At 45.0% G+C, this 22,393-nt stretch overlaps 1 protein-coding gene, 1 long non-coding RNA gene and 2 other non-coding genes across 7 annotated transcripts in view; 1 reads left to right on the top strand and 3 right to left on the bottom strand.

The window, feature by feature from the left end:
- The first annotated feature begins 624 nt into the window (after positions 1–624).
- The window catches only part of NARF (nuclear prelamin A recognition factor), a 25,802-nt gene continuing 4,033 nt past the window's right edge, over positions 625–22,393 (top strand). The window contains exons 1-11 of one of the 4 annotated variants that reach the window (XM_017834851.1): positions 625–706; positions 1,181–1,261; positions 2,050–2,193; positions 3,831–3,963; positions 5,444–5,578; positions 9,787–9,905; positions 10,714–10,843; positions 11,469–11,541; positions 14,488–14,625; positions 15,151–15,308; positions 15,845–18,036. In XM_017834851.1, the coding sequence (XP_017690340.1) occupies positions 680–706; positions 1,181–1,261; positions 2,050–2,193; positions 3,831–3,963; positions 5,444–5,578; positions 9,787–9,905; positions 10,714–10,843; positions 11,469–11,541; positions 14,488–14,625; positions 15,151–15,308; positions 15,845–16,086 (1,380 nt within the window). In that variant the 5' untranslated portion in view covers positions 625–679 and the 3' untranslated portion in view covers positions 16,087–18,036. Of the gene's footprint in view, positions 707–985; positions 1,262–2,049; positions 2,194–3,830; positions 3,964–5,443; positions 5,579–9,786; positions 9,906–10,713; positions 10,844–11,468; positions 11,542–14,487; positions 14,626–15,150; positions 15,309–15,844; positions 18,037–19,825; positions 20,201–22,393 lie in introns of those variants that run through there. The other 3 variants (XR_001878002.1, XR_001878001.1, XM_017834848.1) reach the window with 3 other exon arrangements.
- Positions 6,142–21,844, bottom strand: LOC108507159. Its single transcript, XR_001878010.1, has 3 exons — positions 21,120–21,844; positions 19,846–19,966; positions 6,142–6,189 (listed from the first exon to the last, which is right to left on the bottom strand). It is a non-coding gene; the product is annotated as an uncharacterized LOC108507159 (long non-coding RNA).
- Positions 20,461–20,532, bottom strand: TRNAQ-UUG. The gene has a single exon. It is a non-coding gene; the product is annotated as a tRNA-Gln (tRNA).
- TRNAQ-CUG lies at positions 21,473–21,544 on the bottom strand. Its single transcript has one exon. It is a non-coding gene; the product is annotated as a tRNA-Gln (tRNA).

Here is a 22,393-nt window from a genome sequence, read left to right as displayed (position 1 = left end):
TGCGGCGGCGCAGGTCCGCAATGAGCCCGGCGGGCGCGGCCGGGGCCGGGCCGGGGGAGGCGGTGGCGGAGGCGGGGCCGCCCCGCCCGCTCTGCGGCCACAGGCACAGCCCCGGCGGCAGGTACGGCGCCGGCCCCGCGCCCGGGACTGCCTGGTGGGCTGCGCTGGGGCTCTCTGGGGGTATTCGGTGGTTGTTGCGTTTTTCCCCGTGGAGCTGGAGAGCTGCGGGTCGTGCCCGCCCGCTCCGCCGCCAGCCCGGCGCGGGGGGCTCTGAAGGGCCGGGGTGCGGTGGGGGGGTCCCGCTCCCCGTGCCGCCTGCGGGGGCACCTTCCCCGGGGGGTCGGCGAGCGGTGTCGGCCCCTCGCCTGCCCGGGGCCGCTCGGTGCCCCCGCACCGCCCATGCGCGGGGGCCGGCGGCGTTTGCGGGGTCACTGCGGGCGGGGGCATTGCGGGGCATTGCGGGGCACGTGAGCGGCGGGGCCGCCCCGGGACCGCCCGGCGGGGCGGGCGCGGCGACAAAGGGCGGCGGGGCCGGGCCGGGCCGGACGGGGAGTCGGGCTGGATTGGCGTTGCTCGTGCGGGTCTCACCCCCCGCCTCGCTCTCTCCTGTCCCGCAGCCCCGGCCGCCAGGACCGCGCCGCACCCGCGACAGCGCCGGGCTGCGCCGGCCGCGCCGCAAATGAAGTGCGAGAACTGCACCAAAAAGGTGAGTGCGGCGGCCCGGTCCTGCCCGAACCCCTCGGCTGGGGAGGGGGACGCAGTCCCGGGGGTGGGGGACGCAGCCGGCGGGGACTCCCGGGACCGGGGTTACCCCGGGAGGCCGAGCGGCGCTGGCCGCCGGCCCCAAGGTCACCGCGCTCCGCGTCCTCCCCGCGCCGGCACCTCCCGGAGCCCCTTGGCTGCGGCAGGAGCCGCTCCGCTCCTCCTCGGCCTCCCCGGGCAGCCCCCGGCGCTGACGGACCGCCCAGAACTCCAGAACTGATGGACCACGGCTGGTTCCATCGCAGCAATTGCACTTGGAACACAAGGCCCTGCGTGTGAAGGGGCAGAAGGAACGCTGCCAGAACGCTGTGAAGTAACGTACCATTAGTGGTTAATGGTACAGACAGTTCTGCGAAGGTGTGCTCGCAGAACGGTGAATGGGCTTGGCATGATCCCTGCATTTTCTGTTTTGTTTCAGGAATGCAGTAAAAAACAGAAAAATGATGATACACAAAGCACATCTGTTGATGCATTGAGTTCAGACGATGGCTTTGAAGAGGTAATGTTCCTTCTACAAACTGTAATATGCTCTATTTGTATTCTTTTGTTGTTGCTACCCCAAGGGAGGTTATAAGGAGACAACTTTCAAGTCCTAAACATAACAATAATTAACAAGCAGTTGTAAGCAATTTTGAGCTCTTGTAGAGAATGAAAAATCTTTTGAAAAGGTGAAATAAAAGCCCATTTTGAGTGTCAAAAATCTTTAAAACAGACACAGAACTTGAGAGGAGTTTTGATAGTAAAAGGGCACAAAATGTCTTTATATCTAAGTTTCTTTCTTCTTGGTGAGCTGCCAGTGGTTGTCATGGCAGATGTATGATGCTCTTGATCTCACAGTATATGTTTAATGCAGTGGTAGGACTGTGTTTTGTTTTACCTTGTGGTACAAAGCCCAAGCCATCTTGCTGTTAGAGGGGCATCTGCTTAAAGAGGTTTGATAGTTCAGGTAAAAGTTTTCTGGGTTGCTTGGTGAGTTGATGGGGACTGTCAGCTCTGCAGTGCAGTGCAAATGAAGTTACTAGAACGTGGATTAGGGGCTAAATTTAGATCTCTGTTTGCACTTAAACATGTTGCAGTTTCACAGTAATAGCAAGAGCAGAGTCATGGAGGGGATGGAACAAATTATTTTGATTACCTGTAAGTTCCCTTGGATGTTACACAAATGTCATGGGTTGTCTTCTTTTAAACCAGTGAGAGCATGTTTGCCCTTCAGCTGGCTCATTGCAGAGGTCTTGAAAATCCTTTCATTGTTATTAAATACTGGTTTACTTTTTTTCTCCCCCCTAGAAAAATGAGTTTGATACATTGGCTAATGCTAAAATACTCCTTAGCGACTGCTTAGCTTGTGACAGTTGTATGACATCGGAAGAAGGAGCCAGAGTTTTCCAACAGAATCAGAAGGAGTTCTTTCGTGTTCTCAACCTTAATAAGGTAAAGTGACCCAAACAATAACACACAGTTTTCTGTGAGGAGGAGGCAGTTACAGAATGACTAAGCAGCTTGGTTTCCCAAGGCAGATAACGTGAAGATTTGTCAATATATGTTTTTTCCAAAGAGGAAGTGAAAACTTGAAGCAAGATGAATGATAAAGTACTTAAAATCATTTTGCACTAGAGATGTGAGGTCACAGCATTTAACCTAAATGCTAGAAGGAAGTTACTGCACCTGCAGAAGGAAAATTTATTGGAAATGTAACTCCCTCATTACTGTACTAACAAATTAGTCTTGTAGTTCAATATTTACAGATATTCCTACCTTTATTACTAGGACTGTTCTGGGTGGGGTTGGTGCCACTGTATCCACATAACATAAAGTTAGGAAGACATGTTATTGAAAGTAGAATTGTCTTTAATATATATATATGACCTGACTATATTTGGAACAGAATTTTTTGTCCAAATTCTTAGCAAAACTTAGAAGTGTTCTATTGCTGTCTTATTTTCTGCTGACTTTTTTTTTTTCTGGAAGCTAGTTGCTAAGTACTGTGCTCAGATTTTTAGGACTTGATACTGAATTAATTATTTTAGTTCTGCCCCAGACTTCTGTGTCCTTACTTGGTGTGCAAAAGCTACCAGAATTGAAGCTTTTTTTTGATTTGTATGTAAGTGTCATAATTAAGAGGATTCACTACACAGTACTTAAATTTTCTTAGGAGTTTAATTCTCCACACAGTATGATGATTTCATACATGAGAAAAATGAAGAAAAGGGGGGAAAATAATCTTATGGGTCACATTAAGAGAGCCTGAATTGTACAATAGGGAGGCAGCCATTTACCTTTATCAGACTTCAAGGGTCCAAAGGAGGATAGTGAGCCAGAGGCTCAGCTGTGAGCTCTGAGTTGTGAGCTGTCCTTGAGAGGTCAGTACACAGCATGTAAGTACAGACTGTGGTCTCTGACCTTGGCAGGGTGAAACTTGTCTGTGGCACAGTCCAGGGTTCCACTGGTGTGGAAAATGACCCTGCTACAACACAAGATTTGTCTTCACCTAAATGCCACAGCCATCAGAGCTGTACAGTTCCACACCACCCAGGGTATTTTCCAAGGGTTCCTCAGTGCCTACAAACCCTGGTTTGTTGAGGGTCCCATCTTGCCACTTTCCCTCAGCAACTTCAGTGATAAAGACACAGGAGCCTTAACAAAGAATCAGATCTGTAATTTGCTGGGTTGGATTTACAGCTTCAAATACACCTGCTTCTGTAAACATCAGTTTACTTAATATTTAAGCATAAAACTTTTTGCATATTTGCTAGAATCTTTCATATTGCTAGAACATCATGGGTGCTGCATGCCTCTTAACTTTCCTTATGCCATGTGAAGACCAACCAAAGAATTCCTAGAGGACAGATGGATTATATAAAAGCAACATCTACAGATGATTAAACACTGACAGAATCAGAGGAACACCCTGTCCTGCCCCAACTTGATGGCTGTTTCACAGAGCTTGTAATGATATGGCCCACTGGAGCATAAGACACTAAGGAAAAACTCCAGGAGAAGAAAAGGCAGGGAAAGCAAGGAGCCTTACCCTGTTGTAATGACATATCTTTTTTTTCTTTTTTTACCAGAAATGTGATACCTCAAAACACAAAGTGTTGGCAGTGTCTATATGCCCTCAGTCATTGCCTTATTTTGCTGCTAAATTCAACCTCTCTGTGAATGAAGCAGCCAAGAGACTCTGTGGTTTCCTCAAAAGTCTTGGTAAGTTTGGGGTTGTTATGGTGGTGGAGCAGAAAGGGGGGATTGTTTTAGGTTTTTTGCAGCCTTCCAGTACCTGAAGGGGCTAAAGAGAGCTGGAGAGGGGCTTTTGACCATGGAGTGAAAGAGGGGAGATTTAGATTAGATACTAGGAAGAAGTGAGGGTGGAGAGGCCCTGGCACAGGTTGCCCAGAGAAGCTGTGGCTGCCCCATCCCTGGAAGTGTCCAAGGTCAGGTTGGAAGGGGCTCTGAGCAACCTGGGACAGTGGAAGGTTATCCCTGCCCATGGCAGGGGGTGGAACTGATGATCTTTAAGGTCTCTTCCAACCCAAACCATTCTGGGACTCTGTGCTGTGATATTTTGTTGTGCAGTCAGAAGGTGCCATTGCACAACTTAGTTCAGAGTTTGAACTCCTCGCTCTGTGATGTTCCAGCGGGGCACCAGTGACACAGAGCAGTGTCACACATGGATTGGAGACATTCCCTGTTCCCAGTAAAGGTCATGGAATAGAAGGACATTGTAGAGCTGGCTCCAAAGCCTCCACTGCCAAGGAATCAGGGAGGATTTGCTCATGACCTTCACTAAGATTTCCCTGTATTTTGTAACTTGAGGGAGGAGGGAATTCTTACCCTAAATTCCTTCTAGTCCTTTTGACACATTAAATCTCCACAAGACTCTCAGTTCTGTTTTTTCCCTGTAATTTGAAATTACATGCAAGAACTGTTGTATCTATGTTAAAACTGTATTTCCTTTGCTCATTATGCTGTATATAAGTTTGGAAATTTTTTTTTTCATTTACTTGAGAGAAGAAAGAAAAAAAGGACAGTAATAAACCTATAAAGTGTTTCCATATATATACATATTCATTTTTCTTAGTTTTTATGATGCATCTTTGTACCCAGTATATTTTCTTCATCTAAAAGCACTGCTAAGTTGTGGTGGGGCCCAGTTTTCTCAGAACATGTTCATTATCAGTGTGGGGATGTGCTCAGTGTTACGTAGGCTTATAGGGAGTGTGTTGCTAAATAAGCAGACAGCAGGTCTCTGCAGTGTTGGTGATATGCTCCTGTACCTCTGCAGACAAATTCAGCAATGGGAGATATAACTGGATGTATTTTTTTTGTGGATAATGATATGTGACTTCAGCATGTCTTGAAAAGAACACTCCTTTACAAGAGTCACTGTGAGTCACCCTGGAGTCACGAAATCCCCCTCAATTAAACCAAAAGCAATAGATGCTGAATGGCAAACTCCTCTGAAGGAGGCAGAGAACTATTGGAAGTGTTGCTTGCAGCATTAGCAAGCTGGTGGTCCTTTTAAATTCATGACATAGAAGATAAGTTTTTCAGTGTATGGCTTTCATTTATTTTCTAAAAATTTGGAGCGGGGAAAGAATATACTCATGGATTCTCCAAGATTTTCCATAGGCCTGGAACTTTGAGAGATGCACCATTCCCTGTTCCTTTCTGCTTGCTTCCCCAGGGGTGCATTATGTATTTGACACCACTATAGCTGCAGATTTCAGTATCCTGGAGAGCCAGAGGGAATTTGTGCAGCGGTACCAGCGGAGGAACCAGGAGGAACATGCCTTACCAATGTTTGCCTCTGCCTGCCCTGGTGAGAACTGATTTCTCCATCCTTCCTGCCCTTCAGCCTGGTCTCACTGCAACTACCAAGGAACTAAGGAAAGAGTGGCTTCATTTGGGAGCTTTACACAACTTAAGGCATTTTTGGTTTGCTTCTGAGGGATACCAAGCACACAGTACTTGTTCCCAGTATCACTGGTCATCCTCAGTGCCTGGAATTGAGAATCAGAACTGGAATGGAGAAGTTAGTGGCTGCTGCTTGTGTGTTCAGACCACACAGTTTAATGGGGCATTTCCTTATTGAAAAGAACCTTTAAGGAACTTTGATAGGATTAAACCACAACCTCTCTTATCCTAAGCCAAGTTTTGAACTTGCCACTTAAGCCTGGGGGGAAAGTAGCAGGTGACATTCCTTGTAATGACTGTGAGATGGTCATGTCTGACACTCAGAAAGTAATTCTCACATGAAATGTCACAGCCTTGACTCACTAAATGTTTTACTTTGGGAATTTTGCACCTGAGAACGTGTTCTGTATGAACAGAACCTGCAGTTATCCCAACTGAATAGATGCAGAACATTCAGTAACTGCTTACCTTTTCCATTTGTTAGCACACCACCATTTCAGTCTAAAAGTCACCTTCCTAAAAAAGAAGTATCAAAAAAGAGGTAGAAGTAACTCCTTTGCCTAACATCCCCCTCAACTCTCCCCTAAAATTCATGGTTTTCCTTTTCAGAAGGCTGATAAAAATACCAAAATATTTCTTGCTAACTCTGAAATAACTCAAGTGGCTTGCAGTGGTTAAAGAAATGTTAGTGATGAGAGAGTGAGTGAGAGCTGCAGTTGCTAATGCCCAGAATCTGCTGTTGTCATTGATGTAAAGTTTAAATACTACTGTTTGAATTATATTTAATAATTTAATACTCTGTGTGTTCTGTGGTTGAAGTATCTGGGTTATGCTTTAGGTACTACATATATATACTAGGAGGAAAAGTGTTTTCATCTCACTGTTATCTTAGTTTAACCTTTTATCTTCAGGAGCAGGCACACTATATATTGCTTTTTTTCATGTGAAACCTGTAAAGTTGAAACACCTCCCATTAATTAGGTTGTGCATGGTTTCTGTAAAATTCAGGACCTGAGGATTTCTTTTAGAACTTCTGAGAATTTTGATTTTCTTCATCTAGAAACAGAGCTCAGTTATCTGCTGCTCTTACTGGAAATATTTTAAAATAATTAATGGAGCACTTTTCTTGTCCTTGGGTGGCCCACACAAAATAGTTTCTGGTTTCAGTGCAGGTTGTGGTGTCAGCCCTCTGTACAGATGTCAGCAGAGCATGGGTGCTTTCCTTTTCTGGGAAACTGAGCCAGAATATCACTGTAAACCCACTTTGAAAACATGGTGTGTTTCTCTGACAGCACTTAGAGAAAGCAAAAATCATGACTAGTCATCTTTAAAGTTCATCATGTATACTGACCTTAATTGTCTGAGGGCATTTTCTGTTCCTTATTCTCCTTCCCCTCTCTACCCTCAGATTACATAAATTTGTCCCAGAAATGCTGTTTACTGTGTTTATCACAAGATGTTTTTCATATATTTCAGTAGACAGAAGGTCAATGTGAACTCAAGTAGAACTGCTTTTTGCTCTTGTTTATCTTGGGCTGTGACCCTGCTCAGCCCTATCACCCTGTGCAGCAGCCTGGTGTGGAAGATCTGCCATGAGCAAAGAGCAGAGCCCAGAGGGCCCAGAACCTGATAAGAAGGTGGATTAGTGTCCCTCTCTTAATTGTTCACCTCCTGCTGCTCCCAAAGGAGAAAGTGAGCTGATGGTTTTGTTTCTTGTTTAAAGTACAACAGTGTAACTACTGATAGTACAGGTAATCACTTGTGTTCCTCAATGTACCAGGCTGGTCAGCAACATGCAGCACGTTTTGGAAACAGCCAGTTTTTAATGCACTGCCAGCCTCTGTGTACTCCCAGAAAAGCCAAGGGGTTGGGATTTGCAGCAGCAGTAGGAAGAACATAACTGTTGAGGATTCAGATGCTTTTGTCCCAGTCAACTAATTGCCTTTTTCAGGAACGGGATTTTACAGCAGGAAAAGTTTTCTTAGTTTTCTTGCCCTTCCTACAGATGCACAGATACATTTATGGCATCTATCTTTGTGACCTTCTCAGAATAACCACTAAAAATATGTGCTCTGAAGTACCTCTGCAAGAAATTATGCATTGATTGGTAGAGGTTTCTTGCTCTTTGATGCCAACACAAGCCAGCAAATGGCTGAGAATCCAAATGAATTTGTGGAGGGGGTAGGTCTGGGTGGTGCACCCCGATGGAAGAATGGGGTATCTGAGGGTTCCTGTGCCTGGGGCTCTGGAACTGAGCCCTGGGATGAGCAGGCAGGAACAGCAGTGTGTGTGTGCAGGGCAGAGCAATCCCTGTGCCCCTCACCAAGGCTGGCTGTCAATCAGCCAGGGACTGATGGGCATCGGGAGCTGCAACTCTGAGACACTTGTTCCATCTGCTGCAAGGACAGAAACAGCTTCAGAAATTACTTTGGGCAATACCTGTCAGAAATCTCTTGGGATTCAGTGAAATGTCCTTACAGCTCATGACTACAGTAGCTGAAACATTCCAGTTTTAAGAATTCATAGCAGGAGTGCTGGGGTGAGTGATGGCAAGTACAAGGCAGAGTGGTTTTTAAACTGTCCTTGTTTGGTTTGAAGCAGTTGTTCTCTTTGGACAGCACTTGAGACTAAGGCCATTTGAGCAGTAGGATGTACCTATGCTGCAGAATGTAATACAGCCTTTTACCAAACACCAAGGAATTAAGTCCTCTGTTGCAGGTACAGCTGAAGATGGACGTGAGGCAAACCTTCTGTTCAGAGTTTGGCAATTCAGCACAGTCCTGACATGTAAATCTGGTCCTCAGCTTTTCCTACAGCAGAAATGAATGGTTGTTGAAGATGGTGTGTGTCTTTGAGATTTTCCATGGAGACCACTATCTGTACTTCAGCAAGAATTGGGAATATTTAAACAGCTGGAGGATCCTCGGGTTTTTCTAATACTTTCACGTTCTCATTTTCATCAGTAAAATTTTATAACACTGGGAAAACTGCCATAGAGGGGCAAACAGCTGAACACCACTTGGATCCCAGTTTTGTGCTGCTGTTCTGACTTAAACATTACCAAGTGTTTTTTTACATAAGTGGTAATTCCAAGATTAAAAATTAAGGTACAGGTTTTACCCTTCCTGGGCAGCATGTACTGCACAGCAGTTTTTCTCTTATGTAAACACTAATTTGCTTGAAGATAAAATACTTAAGTGTGATATTTCTCACTATTTCTTAGCACCAAAAGCAACACACTTCCCTGGAAGGCTGGGCCTAAATCTCCTGCACAGTTTAGGTGTCATGTAGATGAAAAAAACACCAAACATTTGCTGTGAAAGATTCTGGGCTGTGATTTCCAGTAAGAACCTAAGAAAGTGCCTAAGAAAGAACTGCACACCCTAAATACCTTGATTTGCCAGTTCTGTTTTGGAAGGTGGGGAATAATACAACAGCTCTGGATATTGGGAATGGTGTGAATATCCACAGCTTGCCTGAGCTGACATGCTGAGTGAAGGAGTCTGGTGAGAGGGAGGGGGGTTCTTGAGTAACTAAGGACAGAATGTTGCACACAGAGATTTCAGTTCGTTCCTGTGTGTGGTTGAGTGTGTGGGTGTTCCTGAAGGTGTGGCTACTCCAGCAATAGTAAAAGAAGCCATTTTTTTCCAGGCTTAATCCATGTGCATCTTGTGCTAATGCTTTCATGTGACTCTTCTGTTCCAGGGGGGCGAGCTGGGGGCATGGATATTGAATCCCAGGAAACAGCAGGTTCCAGTTAAGCAGCCAAACAGTGCATTTGTTGTAGTATGAGGTGATCCGAGGGCTGAGGTCTAGAAGGTCAAGTTACTCTTTGTTAGTTGGGGTCCTGTTCTTTCTGCTTTGTTAAATCTGGGCACTAGGAAGGGTGTAACAGGGCATGAAGTTCACAGAGCCTTCTAGGTCTAGAGTTAATGACACAGTGAATTATCCATTAAAGCATTATTAACAGAGCCTTGAATTTTCCTCCATTTCCCCTCACCCTGCACAGAAATCTCCTACCTACTGTGAAGGGGTCAGAAATTTTAGGAGCTGTTCTGTGAGTTGTGCTTCTGGGCCACTTCTCTCTGTGACTGTGATTTCCTGTCTCTCCAGGTTGGATCCGATATGCTGAAAGGGTGCTCACCAACCTGGTGACCTCTCACATTTGCACTGCAAAGTCTCCCCAGCAGATCATGGGCTCCCTAGTGAAGGGCTACTTTGCCAGGCAGCAGGTAAATAACTCCCATTTATTTTTACCACTATACTCTTCTAAATAGAAAAGTTGGGCTAGAGAGTTTTAATACTGAAATACACATATTAGTTATTATTTGTCCTTGTAAAATAAATAGTGCTCTGCTGCTCTACACAAGTGCCACGATGGGAAGAATGTGCAAAGAACCTCAGTTCATGCAGTGCAATCCTTGCACTCTCAGGGCAGCATGGCTTTAGATATTTAAGGATAAAATTAAACCCATGGCAGCTAAAGGGTTTCTTGTGCTGTTCTACAGCACAGCCAAAATGGGAGCAGAGGAGAGACATGTGGAAATTGCCCTGTTATCTGGGATCAATAAAAGCACTGTATCCTGGAAACAAATCTTTCTATCCTCTCAAGTTTGTATGTTGAAAAAGCTGCTGTTCTTTACATATCACACTTAAATGGAACTGCAGCCACAGGCTGTAGGAAATTGTTGCTGTCTGCACATGGATACAGAAATAGAGAGACATAAATGAGTGACAGCTGGAAACCAGAACTCCTGAACTGTGTTCATTTTCTAAGGCAATCAAAAGCCACAGAAAACGTGGTGTGAAGGTATAAGTAGGAGTTCCAGCCAGAAGACAGACTTTGGAAGTCTGTTGCTGATGCTTTGTGACTTCTGGCAAATCATTATTTGTGTGTGGCAGCCTCTAAATGTAATGAGTAGGGGCTGATTCCTGGTATTGCCTGCATGGGGTTTATGACACTTTTTCTGTCCTTGTCATCCTTCAAGCTGTCTTTTGCTCTTCAAGGAGTTCACTTGTGCTCCCTTCTGTGTTCCACAGAACTTGTCTCCTGATAAAATTTTCCATGTAGTTGTGGCGCCTTGTTATGACAAAAAGCTGGAAGCCTTGCGGGAAGATTTCTACACTGCCTTGTACAATTCCTCAGAAGTTGATTGTGTCCTGACATCAGGTTAAATCTTTAAACTTACCATCTATAAATATATAAGTGAATCACCAGTTTTAGCATAGCCTTCATGCCAGACTTGGCTTTTTTCAAGTCTGCTTTAGTCCTAAGGTTGGCTTTTCTCTGCTTAAAAATAAGTACGTCTGGTTTTGTGCTACCGGTAGTACAGGGACTGTGAAGGGGATACTTTCCTTCTAAGTTGCTTTTCATCTGACATATCAGGTGTTTCTTTCTGTCAGCCTCTCGAGGAAGGTAAGTTACTCAAATCTATATTTAAAATGATTATCTGGCTTGTCTGTGGTCATTATTTAATCTCCACTGGGATTATTTTTAACACTCCAAATTCATGTCTTTATCCTTAATGTCCAAACTACACATCCTGCAGTGTAGAGACACCTTCCAAATTTGCCCTACCATGAAGGCTAAGGATTTAAGCAAAGTTTGGGCAAGCTTGAAGGCCCTTTTCTTTGGGGCTGGAAGTGTCAGGCTTCTCAAGTTATTGGAGGGAACTGACTCTGGGAAGAGCTGGAGAATGTGACTGAGCAGGTGTTGGGACATTGATCTCTAAAACAGGCACAGCGTGGGGGTTGTGCTTTGTGTTGAAAGTAAAATGTCTCGTGTTTTCCTACAGGTGAAATTGTCCAAATAATGGAACAGAGAAATGTGTCTATGAAAGATGTGCCTGAAGTAGCTGTAGATAGTTTGTAAGTAGCTTTGTTGTGGATTGTTTCCTTATTTTGATCATAAATGATGCCTTGGAGCACATTCAGCATCAATGTAAAACTGCTCAGGAGAATGTTTTTTCTTTTTAAAGAAGAAAACCTGCATCAAAGCCTGAATATCCCACAGCTTCATCCTTTATGTAGTGGCCAAAACCACAGAAGTGTTGTCTTAGATGTTCATCGCTATATATAAAAGTAATATGAAACAGATAATATAAAACTGTATATGCTGTCTAAACACAAAAGGGTCACTATCTCAGATTATATGCTATATAGTAACTCCTTTAAAATTTATGACTTTTGAAGATTTGTGTAGCTCCTTATTTTTATTTTAACGCAGTAATATTAGATTTGACTGTGCTGAGCTCATGCCTTGCTGGTAAATGTGACTGTCTGGGGGTGTTGACCCCGTTCAGAGCTCTCCTGTGCTTGATCTTGAGTGAAGCCCAGCAGGCTGATGTGCCTCACACAAAGCTGCAGGGACACAGTCGTGGGCTTGACCATCTGCTCTGTGCTCCCCTCTCCTTGACAGTAAATTTCCACTTCCCCAATATGTTCATGGAGAACTGCTAGAAGCAGCACCCTTTCAGGAAATGGTAATTAACTGGTTTTTATACTGAGGACAGCAGTTAGTTTTTCCAGATTAGCTCAGACTGAACTGTGCTGAAGCACACAAAGCACTGAAGAGGTTTTGTTTACACCCCATATGCCTGGCTCAGGGAGCACTGTGCCTGGTGGTTAATTCTCAGGCTTAGTTACAGAGGCTGCTCTCCCTGATCTTTGTTCAAGTGTGACAGATGTTCCTTGGTATCTTTCCAAAGGGGTGGTAGTGGAGCAGTAAACATGCTTTCTTGCAGAAAATAGAAAGCTCTGTAAGTTTGGAAAAATCCTTTTCAGTTCCAGTTAATATCCTGCTTGGATCTTGTCTAGAGTGGAGGAATTGGAGTGGTACAGTGGGAACATGTTCAGAGCTGTGTTTGTGGTGCAGCTCCTGTGATTGCTTCTACCAGGAACTGTCACACAATGAGAATTCCACGAATAAAGCTCTTGCAGGCATAATCACATAGAGACAGTCACTTAATTCTGTATCAGCCTGTCCAATGAAAGAACAAGCTGTGATTCAGAATATACCTGGTTTATTAGCTCAGTTTATAGAAGTACAGAATCTCCTGAGTTGGAAGGGACCCACTAGTTGGAAGGGATCAAGTCCAACCCCAGCAATCCCACCTTGTCCTTGAGAGCTCTGTCCTTGAGCTCTGGCAGCCTTGGTGCTGTGCCCACTGCCCTGGGGAGCCTGGTCAGTGCCTAACTACCCTCTGGGGGAAGAACCTTTTCCTGAGATCCACCCAACCCTTCCCTGACACAGCTCCAGCCATTCCCTGGGTCCTGTCACTGGTCAGAGGGAGCAGAGATGGATGTTGCCCCTCCACTGCCCCTTGTAGGAGCTGCAGACTCCGATGAGTCTCCCCTCAGTCTCCTCTTCCCCAGGCTGAACAGACCAAATGACCTCAATTTATGTTGGAAGATAATGTTAGCTTTTCAAAGGATTAATCTGATAATACTGATTCAAGCTGAGAGACCTGATGACATAAATTTTTGCTCTTCTGGGGTCTTAAAAATAGATCTTGCAGAGAAATTTAAATAACTTGGACTCTTCTTAAAATAAGTCCCAGCACAGCAGCAATTTGTGATGAAGTGCTTGGTGTTAAAAAGTTCCATGGATAAAGTAACTTGTGTTTGAGTCCTTAACTCACTTGTGTAGCTCCAGCAAACAGCATTTGGCAAAAGTTGGGTGAAACACCATGAAACAAAATCACCTGAGGTTGTTAAAAAAAGAAAACAACCCCAAAAAAACCAACCATAAGTTGCAGTAGTTCTTCAGTAGCTGCACTGGTGTGGCATGGAGGGGACAGACATATTTGAGCTTTTCAGTGATTCAGTACTTATTAAAAAAAGTACTTATTAAGTGTAATAACTTTGTTAGTGAGGTGTTTGCTGTGGTAACTCTCACCTGGGCTCTGTGGCCGAGCTCTGTGCTGGGATCAGCTCAGGCAGGAGCTGCCAGTGCCAGGGAAGGGCACTCTGGGTGTTCTGGGAGAAGGTAACGAGACTACACCCAGAGGGGCTTTTACAGGAAAGAGCAAAGCACATCATCTGTCTGTCTGCTGATCAGCCCAGTGTCTCCTCCTGGAAGTGGCATTCCCACACCCCACGTGGATTCCTCCTCTGCCAGGAGGGAACAGGAGCCCGCAGAGCTGCAGCTTTGGGATCCCCAGCACGTGGCCCAGCACAGCCCCTCCTGCAGCCACGTGGGCTCAGCAGAGCTGCTCCCAACTGGGGCAGAGGTGAAGCTCCAGGAGAAGGCCATGGCCTTGGATAGGAGCTCTCACTGCCTTTTCTGAGCTAAAGCACAGCACTTGTTTCAAGGTACACTGTTCTAACCTGGTTGCAGCTGTACCAGTTCAGTGTTCTGTTGACACACTGTTATGGACTGTGACAAACAGCTCCTGGAGCAGGAGAATTGTCTGTCAGCAAAGACTTGTAACTTTATATTCTCACAGGCAAAAAAACTACTATTTAAATAATTTTATTTAAATATTTTCCAAAAAATGTCTCCTGAGCAGTGAATGGCTGTTAACCAAATATTTAGGCTGTGCTGAATGTGCATTCTTATGAATTACTGTTGCTTGAACATGGAAAGCCCTACAGCCTTTATTTTATATATATATTTTATTTTTTTTTCACAATCTTGCTGCTGTCCTGACCAGTTAACATTATTTAAGCCGTAATAAAAATGTTAATGTGTTCTTACTTAGTGCTACAAAACACTTTTTGGTGGGGGAGATAGAGAAAGGGAAAAACATATTGCTTGACTGAAGGGAAGGAATGGAATTTCAGAGTTGATCTTCCTTTCTGTTGTTTTCTAAGGTTTGCTGACATAAAGGAGGGAGATGTAGTAAGGCACGATGGGAAGAGGTCTGATGGTTACCTGGAGCACATTTTTAAACATGCTGCAAAGGAGCTTTTTGGCATGGATGTCAAGGAAATCACCTACAAAGCATTAAAGTAAGTCAAGAGTTTTGTATCCTTGTTATGTAGGACTGGCTAGTTGGAATAGAATATTTTCAATTGCAAGGGACCTACAATGATCATCCAGCGCAACTGTCTGAGGAATGTGGGCTGACCAAATTTAACCACCTCTCTGGGGGATTCTGTTCCAGGGTCTGACCACCCTTTTGCTAAGGAAAGGGTTGCTGAAGTCCAGTCTGAACCTCCCCTGGTTTAGTTGGTGCTGCAGTGAATGCAGTTACTGCCCTTTGGCTGATAGGCTGTTACATGTTATAAACCTGTAAGTCTGTCACAGCATTCATTTAATTGATAGCTTAACCACACTTTAAAAATTAAGTATAATTCTATTTTGAGTTACACCCCAATTTCTGCTTAACACAGTTTAGAAACTGGAAGAGTTCACCTTGATCTTACTCTTACACTTGTTCTGTTCTCTTTAGAGCATCTGAATACAAACTGACAGAGTTGGATTGTTCCTCTGGGAACACAGGGGGTTAAAATGTTCTCTGTGTGTTTTGACAGGAACAAGGACTTCCAAGAAGTTACCCTTGAAAAGGATGGGGAGACAGTGCTGCGCTTTGCAGCAGCTTATGGCTTTAGAAATATCCAAAACATGGTCCTGAAGTTGAAAAAAGGAAAGTTTTTGTACCATTTTGTAGAAGTCCTTGCCTGCCCAGGAGGTAAGAATAATTGTGGATCCCCAAACACTCTGTGCACGTCTTGAATCTCAAAAGAAAGCTGCCCTAAGGCAAGCACTTCATTCCTTCCTAATTCCCTTCTTAATAATCTAAAATCTCATTATTTAATGAAGGGTCCAGAACACCAGTTACAGGTTGTGGGTTGGCTCAGGAATTGATTGGGTTTTCCAAAATTAGCCCCAGTGTTTCTGGCTCTCTTCTGACCTATCAGTCAGTGCCGGCACTTCCAAACCTCAGAGGAAATCCCCTGAAATGGTCGTTGTCAAGGGCAAGAAGAGATAAGATAATTAGGATCATAAAACCACGGAGAAGGCAGGGAAAGACTGTTGATATGGAAACCTCATTTCCATTAAGATGATGTTGATATCAGAGTCACTTTAGGTAAATACAAATTGTAACAGCACCGGGGGCAGTTTATGTAAAGCCAAGTGTGAAAAACGAATTTTGAGTTAAAATTTCTCCTCATATCAAACCTCATCACCCTTGCAGCTTTTTTGTTCCTTTTTTTTTCCCCTAAGGGTGCCTAAATGGCAAAGGCCAGGCCCAGACTGAGGATGGCAAGCCAGACAGAGCCCTGCTTGCCCAGATGGAGGAGGTGTACGCTGCCATTCCTGTCCGGCTGCCAGAAACCAACCTGCACGTACAGAAGGTGTACCAGGACTGGCTGGAGGGCATGGACTCCAAGAAGGCCCAGGAGACTTTGCACACCACATACAGTGCAGTGAATCAAAGCACGAGCAGTTTGGACATCAAGTGGTAACAGATGAGAGGGCAGAGCTGTGCTGAGCTCTGGGGTCACCACGGGGACCCTCTATGCAACCGCGGACACGGAGCACCAGCCAGGGGGAGTGAGGCACTGCCCAGCTGGGGGCTGTTCCTGGGGAAGAACCATTGCTTTGCAAAACCACAGAAGTCTCCAAAAGCTCTGGTTCCTGCCACTGTCATTGAACTTTTACTGTGTGTCGTTTCATGGATTTCTTCATTCAAAAACGTGATCTCGCAAGGTCCAGAAGCCCTTTGGGAGTGTAATTCCTGAAGAAGTTACTCCCTGGAGTGAAGCATTCCATTCACTTCACAGCATGGGCTCCTCCAAGAGGGTGAGATGATTTTACTCCTACTCCTAGGTGTGCAATCCCTGTCATCACAGGAGAACAGTCCACAGGAATTTCAGTATTGTTGCAGTTGGTGTGAAGTAACTTGGGATTTACTTGCCTGGCTAAGGAAAAAGCCCTTTAAAAGGACAAGTGAGTACATGAAGAGATGTAATGAATTTCTATATGCCTTGTATCTGTAATTCAGCAAAAAAATACTCAGTTCCAAACTAGCCACCATTCCTTCCTGATGTAATGTCACAGGATGCTTCACAGACACTGAACCTGGGAAGCTAATGCTGACTGGTTCATTTAAAATAGCTCCAAATAGGTCGGTTGGTTGGTAAAAAAAGAGAACTTACTTTAAGTTGTCTTCAAAGCTTGCAGCCAGGAGGACTGGTGCTGCTTGGCTTCTCTCTGAGAGTGAAACATGCCCAGATTGTTCTTTCATTTGTCTCCCATGTTGACAGACTTCTGCAAAAAATAACTTCCTGGGGTGCCTCTGAGAAAAAAAGTCCTGAGCAATGCTTGTGAACTCTTCAGAGTTAAGATACATCAGCATCATGAATTTTGGTGCACTTATTTTTCTAAGTATGCTGTAGAGGTTTCATTTAACAGACACTGTAAAGTGCTCTTGGCATGCAAGCTTGTCTGCAGTGTCCTGAGTTGTCAGAGGGTTGTTCAAGAATGTGATGGACAAAAGAAAATTAAACTCCTGCCAGACTTCCTCAGATTTTCCTGGTAACATCCAATCTGTTCACCATTAATGGCTGTTTGAAACTAGCAAAGTTCCACCTTTCCCTGTCCAGCCTGAAAGGGTGGATGGGCTTTTTTAATCATTTCATTAATCTTCTTGTACATTCAGTATTGCAAGAGCTTGTGTGAGGAAGGTCTAATCCTGCAAAAACCTGTGTTTGAAATCCACATTTCACCTGAACCCAGTGGATGGGATGAAGCAGCAGGGAAGGCAGTGCAAGTCCTGGCATTGGCTGAAAAGGAGAGAGACACTCAAGTGTCACCCTGATGACAAGAAATAATTCTCTTAATGTGAAGCTGTTAATAATTGCAGCCTCCACCTAAACAAGAAACCATTGCACTTGGAGGGATGTTTTCTTTCAAGTGCAGATGAATTTGATTAGTGCACTACCTGAATGCACACCATGAGATTATCCCCAGGAATTAGCCCGAGGTGTCCCTTGTAATAAAAACGTGGTACTTACGTGGTGCAATATCAGAACATCACCAGAAATCTACCTCTGTACAGGAAGGGAGGCCAGAGGGCGTGGGAAGACCTGTGTGTGTAGCTGGAACTGTGACAAATGTCTGCTAGAGAAAGATGGGGTGTTGCATGACATTTGGGAACGGATTTCTTTTAGAAGCAACATCCACCTCCTTCAGTCTGATTTTCTTTATCTGCCACGATTTCCTCCAGAAACTCCAACGGAATTATCCTGTACTAAGGTGTCCTGTTCTGTTTGTATAGGCCTGTTTCTCTGTATATATGGTTTGTAGCTGGATGCATGTTTAAATTATACGGCTTCTGCTCTTTGTACAGTGTGCTTATTTTTTTATGTGCATATACTGGGTGAAGTGGTATGAAAAAGTGTGAAATCTTCACTAAATGACACAAGAGCTGCCTTGTTCTGGAAGGAGACCCCTGAACTGTTTGTGCAAGGTGACAAATCCTCCTCAGGGGTGGGTGGCACTTTGGCCTCTGTGTTTGGCTGTTGCACTGAAGGGCCTCACTCCCTGTGCCACTGGGGGACCCCCAGGAATGGGCTGGTCAGTGGGGGAAGGAAATCTGTGCCCTGCTCCCAGGAAATCTGTGGCTCGGTGTATGAAATAAACTATTTCAGTTGAATCCACCATTTCTTCCATCTGCTCCAGTGTTTTAACCCCTTGAGGTCACAGTGTGAAGAGCTGTTGATTATTTGGCTGCTGCAGAATTCTTTTTAAAGACAAGGAGGGCATCTAACTGAGCTTGTAGTGGCTACATGGAATGTCTGTATTATCATTAGTGACCTAAGCAACTGAGACTTGTCTTTTATTTTGGTTAGCTTTTCTTTTATAAGACTTTTTGGAGTAAAACATAAGCCCTTTTCTTTAAAGTGCCAGTTGAAAAGGAAAGAAAAGTTTTTTCTTTCCCCCTCCACCTGCTTTCATTGAAATTTGAGGTATCAGAAAACCTCATTACAGCTTCATATACAGTGAAACACTTGCCTAAGGTTTGATTCTGGCTTTTAAACCTGTAGTTGGAAAGTGTTACTGTTGACAACACCTGTTCCAGCTACACTTCTGAAAATACAGCACTATTTAATTCCCTGATTAATTTTTGGCAACCAATAATTTCCATTGCTCCTGCCTTTTCAGCAAGGGGAAAAGCTCCTGGTGTGGCCACAGCCATAGTGCTTCACCTCTCCCTTGAATGTTCTGCTGAGACAGTCTTGTCTCTAGAGGCTTTTTAGAAAATTCTGAACTGGAGAGATTCTGGGAAGGGAACTGGAAATGCTGAATTAATTTGGGAATTGTCTTGGGTGTTCTTGACTTGAGCACATCAAGTGCTGGATGCCTGGGTTGTAGTTCTGTACTCTGAGGCTGTTCCAGTGTGTTGTGAGGTCCCTTTGCCTTGAGCAGGAGGTTTCCCTCAGCCCCAGGAGTGTGTGCCCTGTGCTCAGCCACATGGGCTGTGCTTCCCTGACAGTCAAGGATTTATTCATGTGCAGCAGTCTCAGCTGGGCTGCATTTGGACAGTGTTCTGTTACCCAAATTTCAGTGCTTTGTTTTCAAATGGAGCATGACCATGAACTGTCCTGAATAAATCCTGATGCTCAATTCTGCACTGATTCCATCTCATCCCATAAAAAAGTCTCAGTACACCTGGTTTCACACTTGTCTGGAGTGCTGAGCATGTCTGTGGCACCAGCAGTGCCTCAGCTGTTTGGGAGAGTTCTGGGTCACAGCTACACCTCCAGCTCTCATAAATGGAAGGAGAAAGTTGCCAGATTGCTGTAGGAAACGGTAATCTGCTCTCTAGAATTGTAAATTAATATACTGAATCACTGCAAGGCAGCCAAGCCTCTATGGCTTTAAAGCTCTGGTGCCGGGGGAGAAGGATGAAACCAGTCTGTGAGGGCTGACTAATTACACTGAAGTTACTGTAGAGAGTTAATTAAAACACTGGTGCACAAGGAACAATAAAATCCTTATTTGTGTGTGGCCTGATCCAACAAACAGCTGGGGGAAGGATGAAAATTAGCCCTGACACAGACAAGGGATTTTTCATCGATGGGTTGGGTGAAAATGTAACGAACTGAGCAAACATTTCCATATGTTCCCTTGAGCAGCTGGGACCTGAACTTCCACTAAATAATAAATTGATCTGAAGGTGTCCTGTGGTTTCTTTTCAAGGGACAGTACGGAAGGGTTACCTGGCCAGAGGAAGAGGAGCTGCTGGCACAGAGTAGGGATGTTTCTGTTGCTGTGTTAACCAGTGACTAGTGAGGAGAGGTTTGCAGGAGGGGAGATGGTGTTCTGGTGTCCTGAGCAACCCTGGAAATGAAAAGCAAACACTGAGGGGGTGTGTCAGGAAAGCACTGGGAATACCCATTTAAACTGTGCAGAGTTCCATCTGTGCCATCATCCCTGCTCTAAAACCACAGCATTCCTGCCCCCATTTTCCAAGCGAGTACTTGAGTGCAGCCAAAAAACAATGTCCAAATTCAGCACATTTACCTACTAAAAGGCAAGTTTTCCACACTGTAAACGCCTTTTTTTCAGCCCCCCCAAAAAGACTTTGTGTAAAACATCAATGAAATATAATGGAATATCCAATTAAAATGTTAAAACAATTATTTAAGGTCCTGTGCTTTTTGTCCAATGTACAGCTGTTCATCCCAGTGAAGAAAAGTGGGAGTAGCGTGATAAAGGATCAGGTCAAGGGAAGCAAGCCTTTGGCACTGAGCTCCTGGAGCTTCGTCCCGGGCAGTCCCATCCCTGCTGCAATGTGACCCCATGGAACAGGGAAAAATCGGGATAATCCCGACAGGTTCTACCGAGATTTGAACTCGGATCGCTGGATTCAAAGTCCAGAGTGCTGACCATTACACCATAGAACCAGGTGGTGCCTTCCAGCCCTCTGAGCCTGGGCAATAAATCCATAGTCAACAAATCCCAGTGGGAAAACTACACTGTTCCTCCTGTCCTTGGACCTGCAGTGACTGGCAGGAATTTAACACGATGTACATATCCATATTTATCCTGCGTTTCTGCAGGATTCATTGTGTTCACAGAATCACAGAATTGTTTTGGTTTGGGAGGGACCTTAAAGCTCATCCAGTGCCACCCCCTGCCATGGGCAGGGACACCTTCCACTAGCCCAGGTTGCTCCAAGCCCCTTCCAACCTGGCCTTGGACACTTCCAGGGATCCAGGGGCAGCCACAGCTTCTCTGGGAAACCTGTGCCAGGGCCTCACTGCCCTCGCAGTAAAAAATGTCTTCCTTATCTCTAGTCTCAATCAACCCTCTTTTAGTTTAAAACATCACCCCTTGTCCTGTCATTCCATACCCTTGTCCAAGGCTCCTGCCCACTTTCTTTAGGTACTGGAAGGCCACAATAAGGTCACCCCATAGTATCATGATGGCAGGAAGCAAACATGGGCAGTGGGAGAACACCTGTTTTTAGGGACACACAAAATCCTTGTACCTGCCCCGGAGCTCAGCGGTGCCTCCAGCTTTGCTAATGCAGAATTTAGAATCGTGTTCCCAGTGTAGAAATAAAACCACTGATGTTCCAGTGAGCTGTGACATCTCTGAGATTCTTCAGATAATTCCTGTCAGAATATACCAACCTGGCTGCAATAAGTAATAGCTGTGGGAAAAAATATAATCAGGAAAATTCTATGTTTGTTTTCTCTTCCTCTTTCACTTTCCATACGCTTTCCAGGCAGCACGGGATATGTCAGCAGTTCACGGCATTTCAACAGTCCATGAAAAACACCTGAAACAACTTTTCCACGGTTTTCCAGCAAAGAGATTTGCCCACTGCAAAAAAGTTTCAGGTTCCACCGAGATTTGAACTCGGATCGCTGGATTCAGAGTCCAGAGTGCTAACCATTACACCATGGAACCACACATCCTGAGCCCATGAGCTGTGCCTTGTGAGGGAAATCCGGGGGGAAAAACCGAAATTGTCCCTTTATGTGTCAATTTGGTTTATCTGGTTTTCCTCAGCTCATGTCACTCAAGGCCTGAACACAAATTTTTTCAACACCACGTGCACTGGCTGTATTTCAGAAGGAGGAGCAGGGACCATTGTCACAACTGGTTTTCTGAGTTTGCCAGATTGTTTCCTCTCTTGGTACCGACTGACCAGTGTGTGGGTAACGGAACATTCATTTAAACATGCAAGACATGGAAAAATGACAAATATACGCTTTTACAGGCTAGTTACAGGCCTGGTGGAGCAGGTCCAGACAAAGCCATGAAGATGTTCCAGGGGCTGGAGCACTTCTCCTATAAGGAAAGGCTGAGAGAGCTGGGGTTGCTCAGCCTGGAAAAGAAAAGGCTCTGAGAGGCCTTATATATTTATCTTATAATAAAGATAAGGAAGAAACATTTTAGTCTGAGGGTCCTGAGACACTGGCACAGGGTGCCCGGAGAGGTGGTGGATGCCCAATCCCTGCAGACATTCAAGGCCAGGTTGGACAGGATTCTGAGCAACCTGATCTGTCCCTGCCCCTGGCAGGGCCTGGACGGCGTTTAAGGGTCCCTTCCAACCCAAGCCACCCTGTTACTCCCTGAAACCATCAAATCACGCCAGAAGAAAGGCTGTAAGCACCACACCATGCTGTGCTCTGTCCATCCTTTACTCGCACCCGTTCCACGGCATGTGGTCGAGATGGTTTAGGGAAAATAACTACTCGCTACACCACCGTTCCCCACAGCCGTAAATAACCAGCAGCGAGGACGGAGCCGATA

This window comes from Lepidothrix coronata, unplaced genomic scaffold (genome assembly GCF_001604755.1).
Source record: "Lepidothrix coronata isolate B3197 unplaced genomic scaffold, Lepidothrix_coronata-1.0 Scaffold242, whole genome shotgun sequence".
NCBI classification, from domain to species: domain Eukaryota; kingdom Metazoa; phylum Chordata; class Aves; order Passeriformes; family Pipridae; genus Lepidothrix; species Lepidothrix coronata.
Note: the sequence above shows the minus strand (reverse complement) of the source record. Positions and strands in the feature narration are given on the sequence as shown.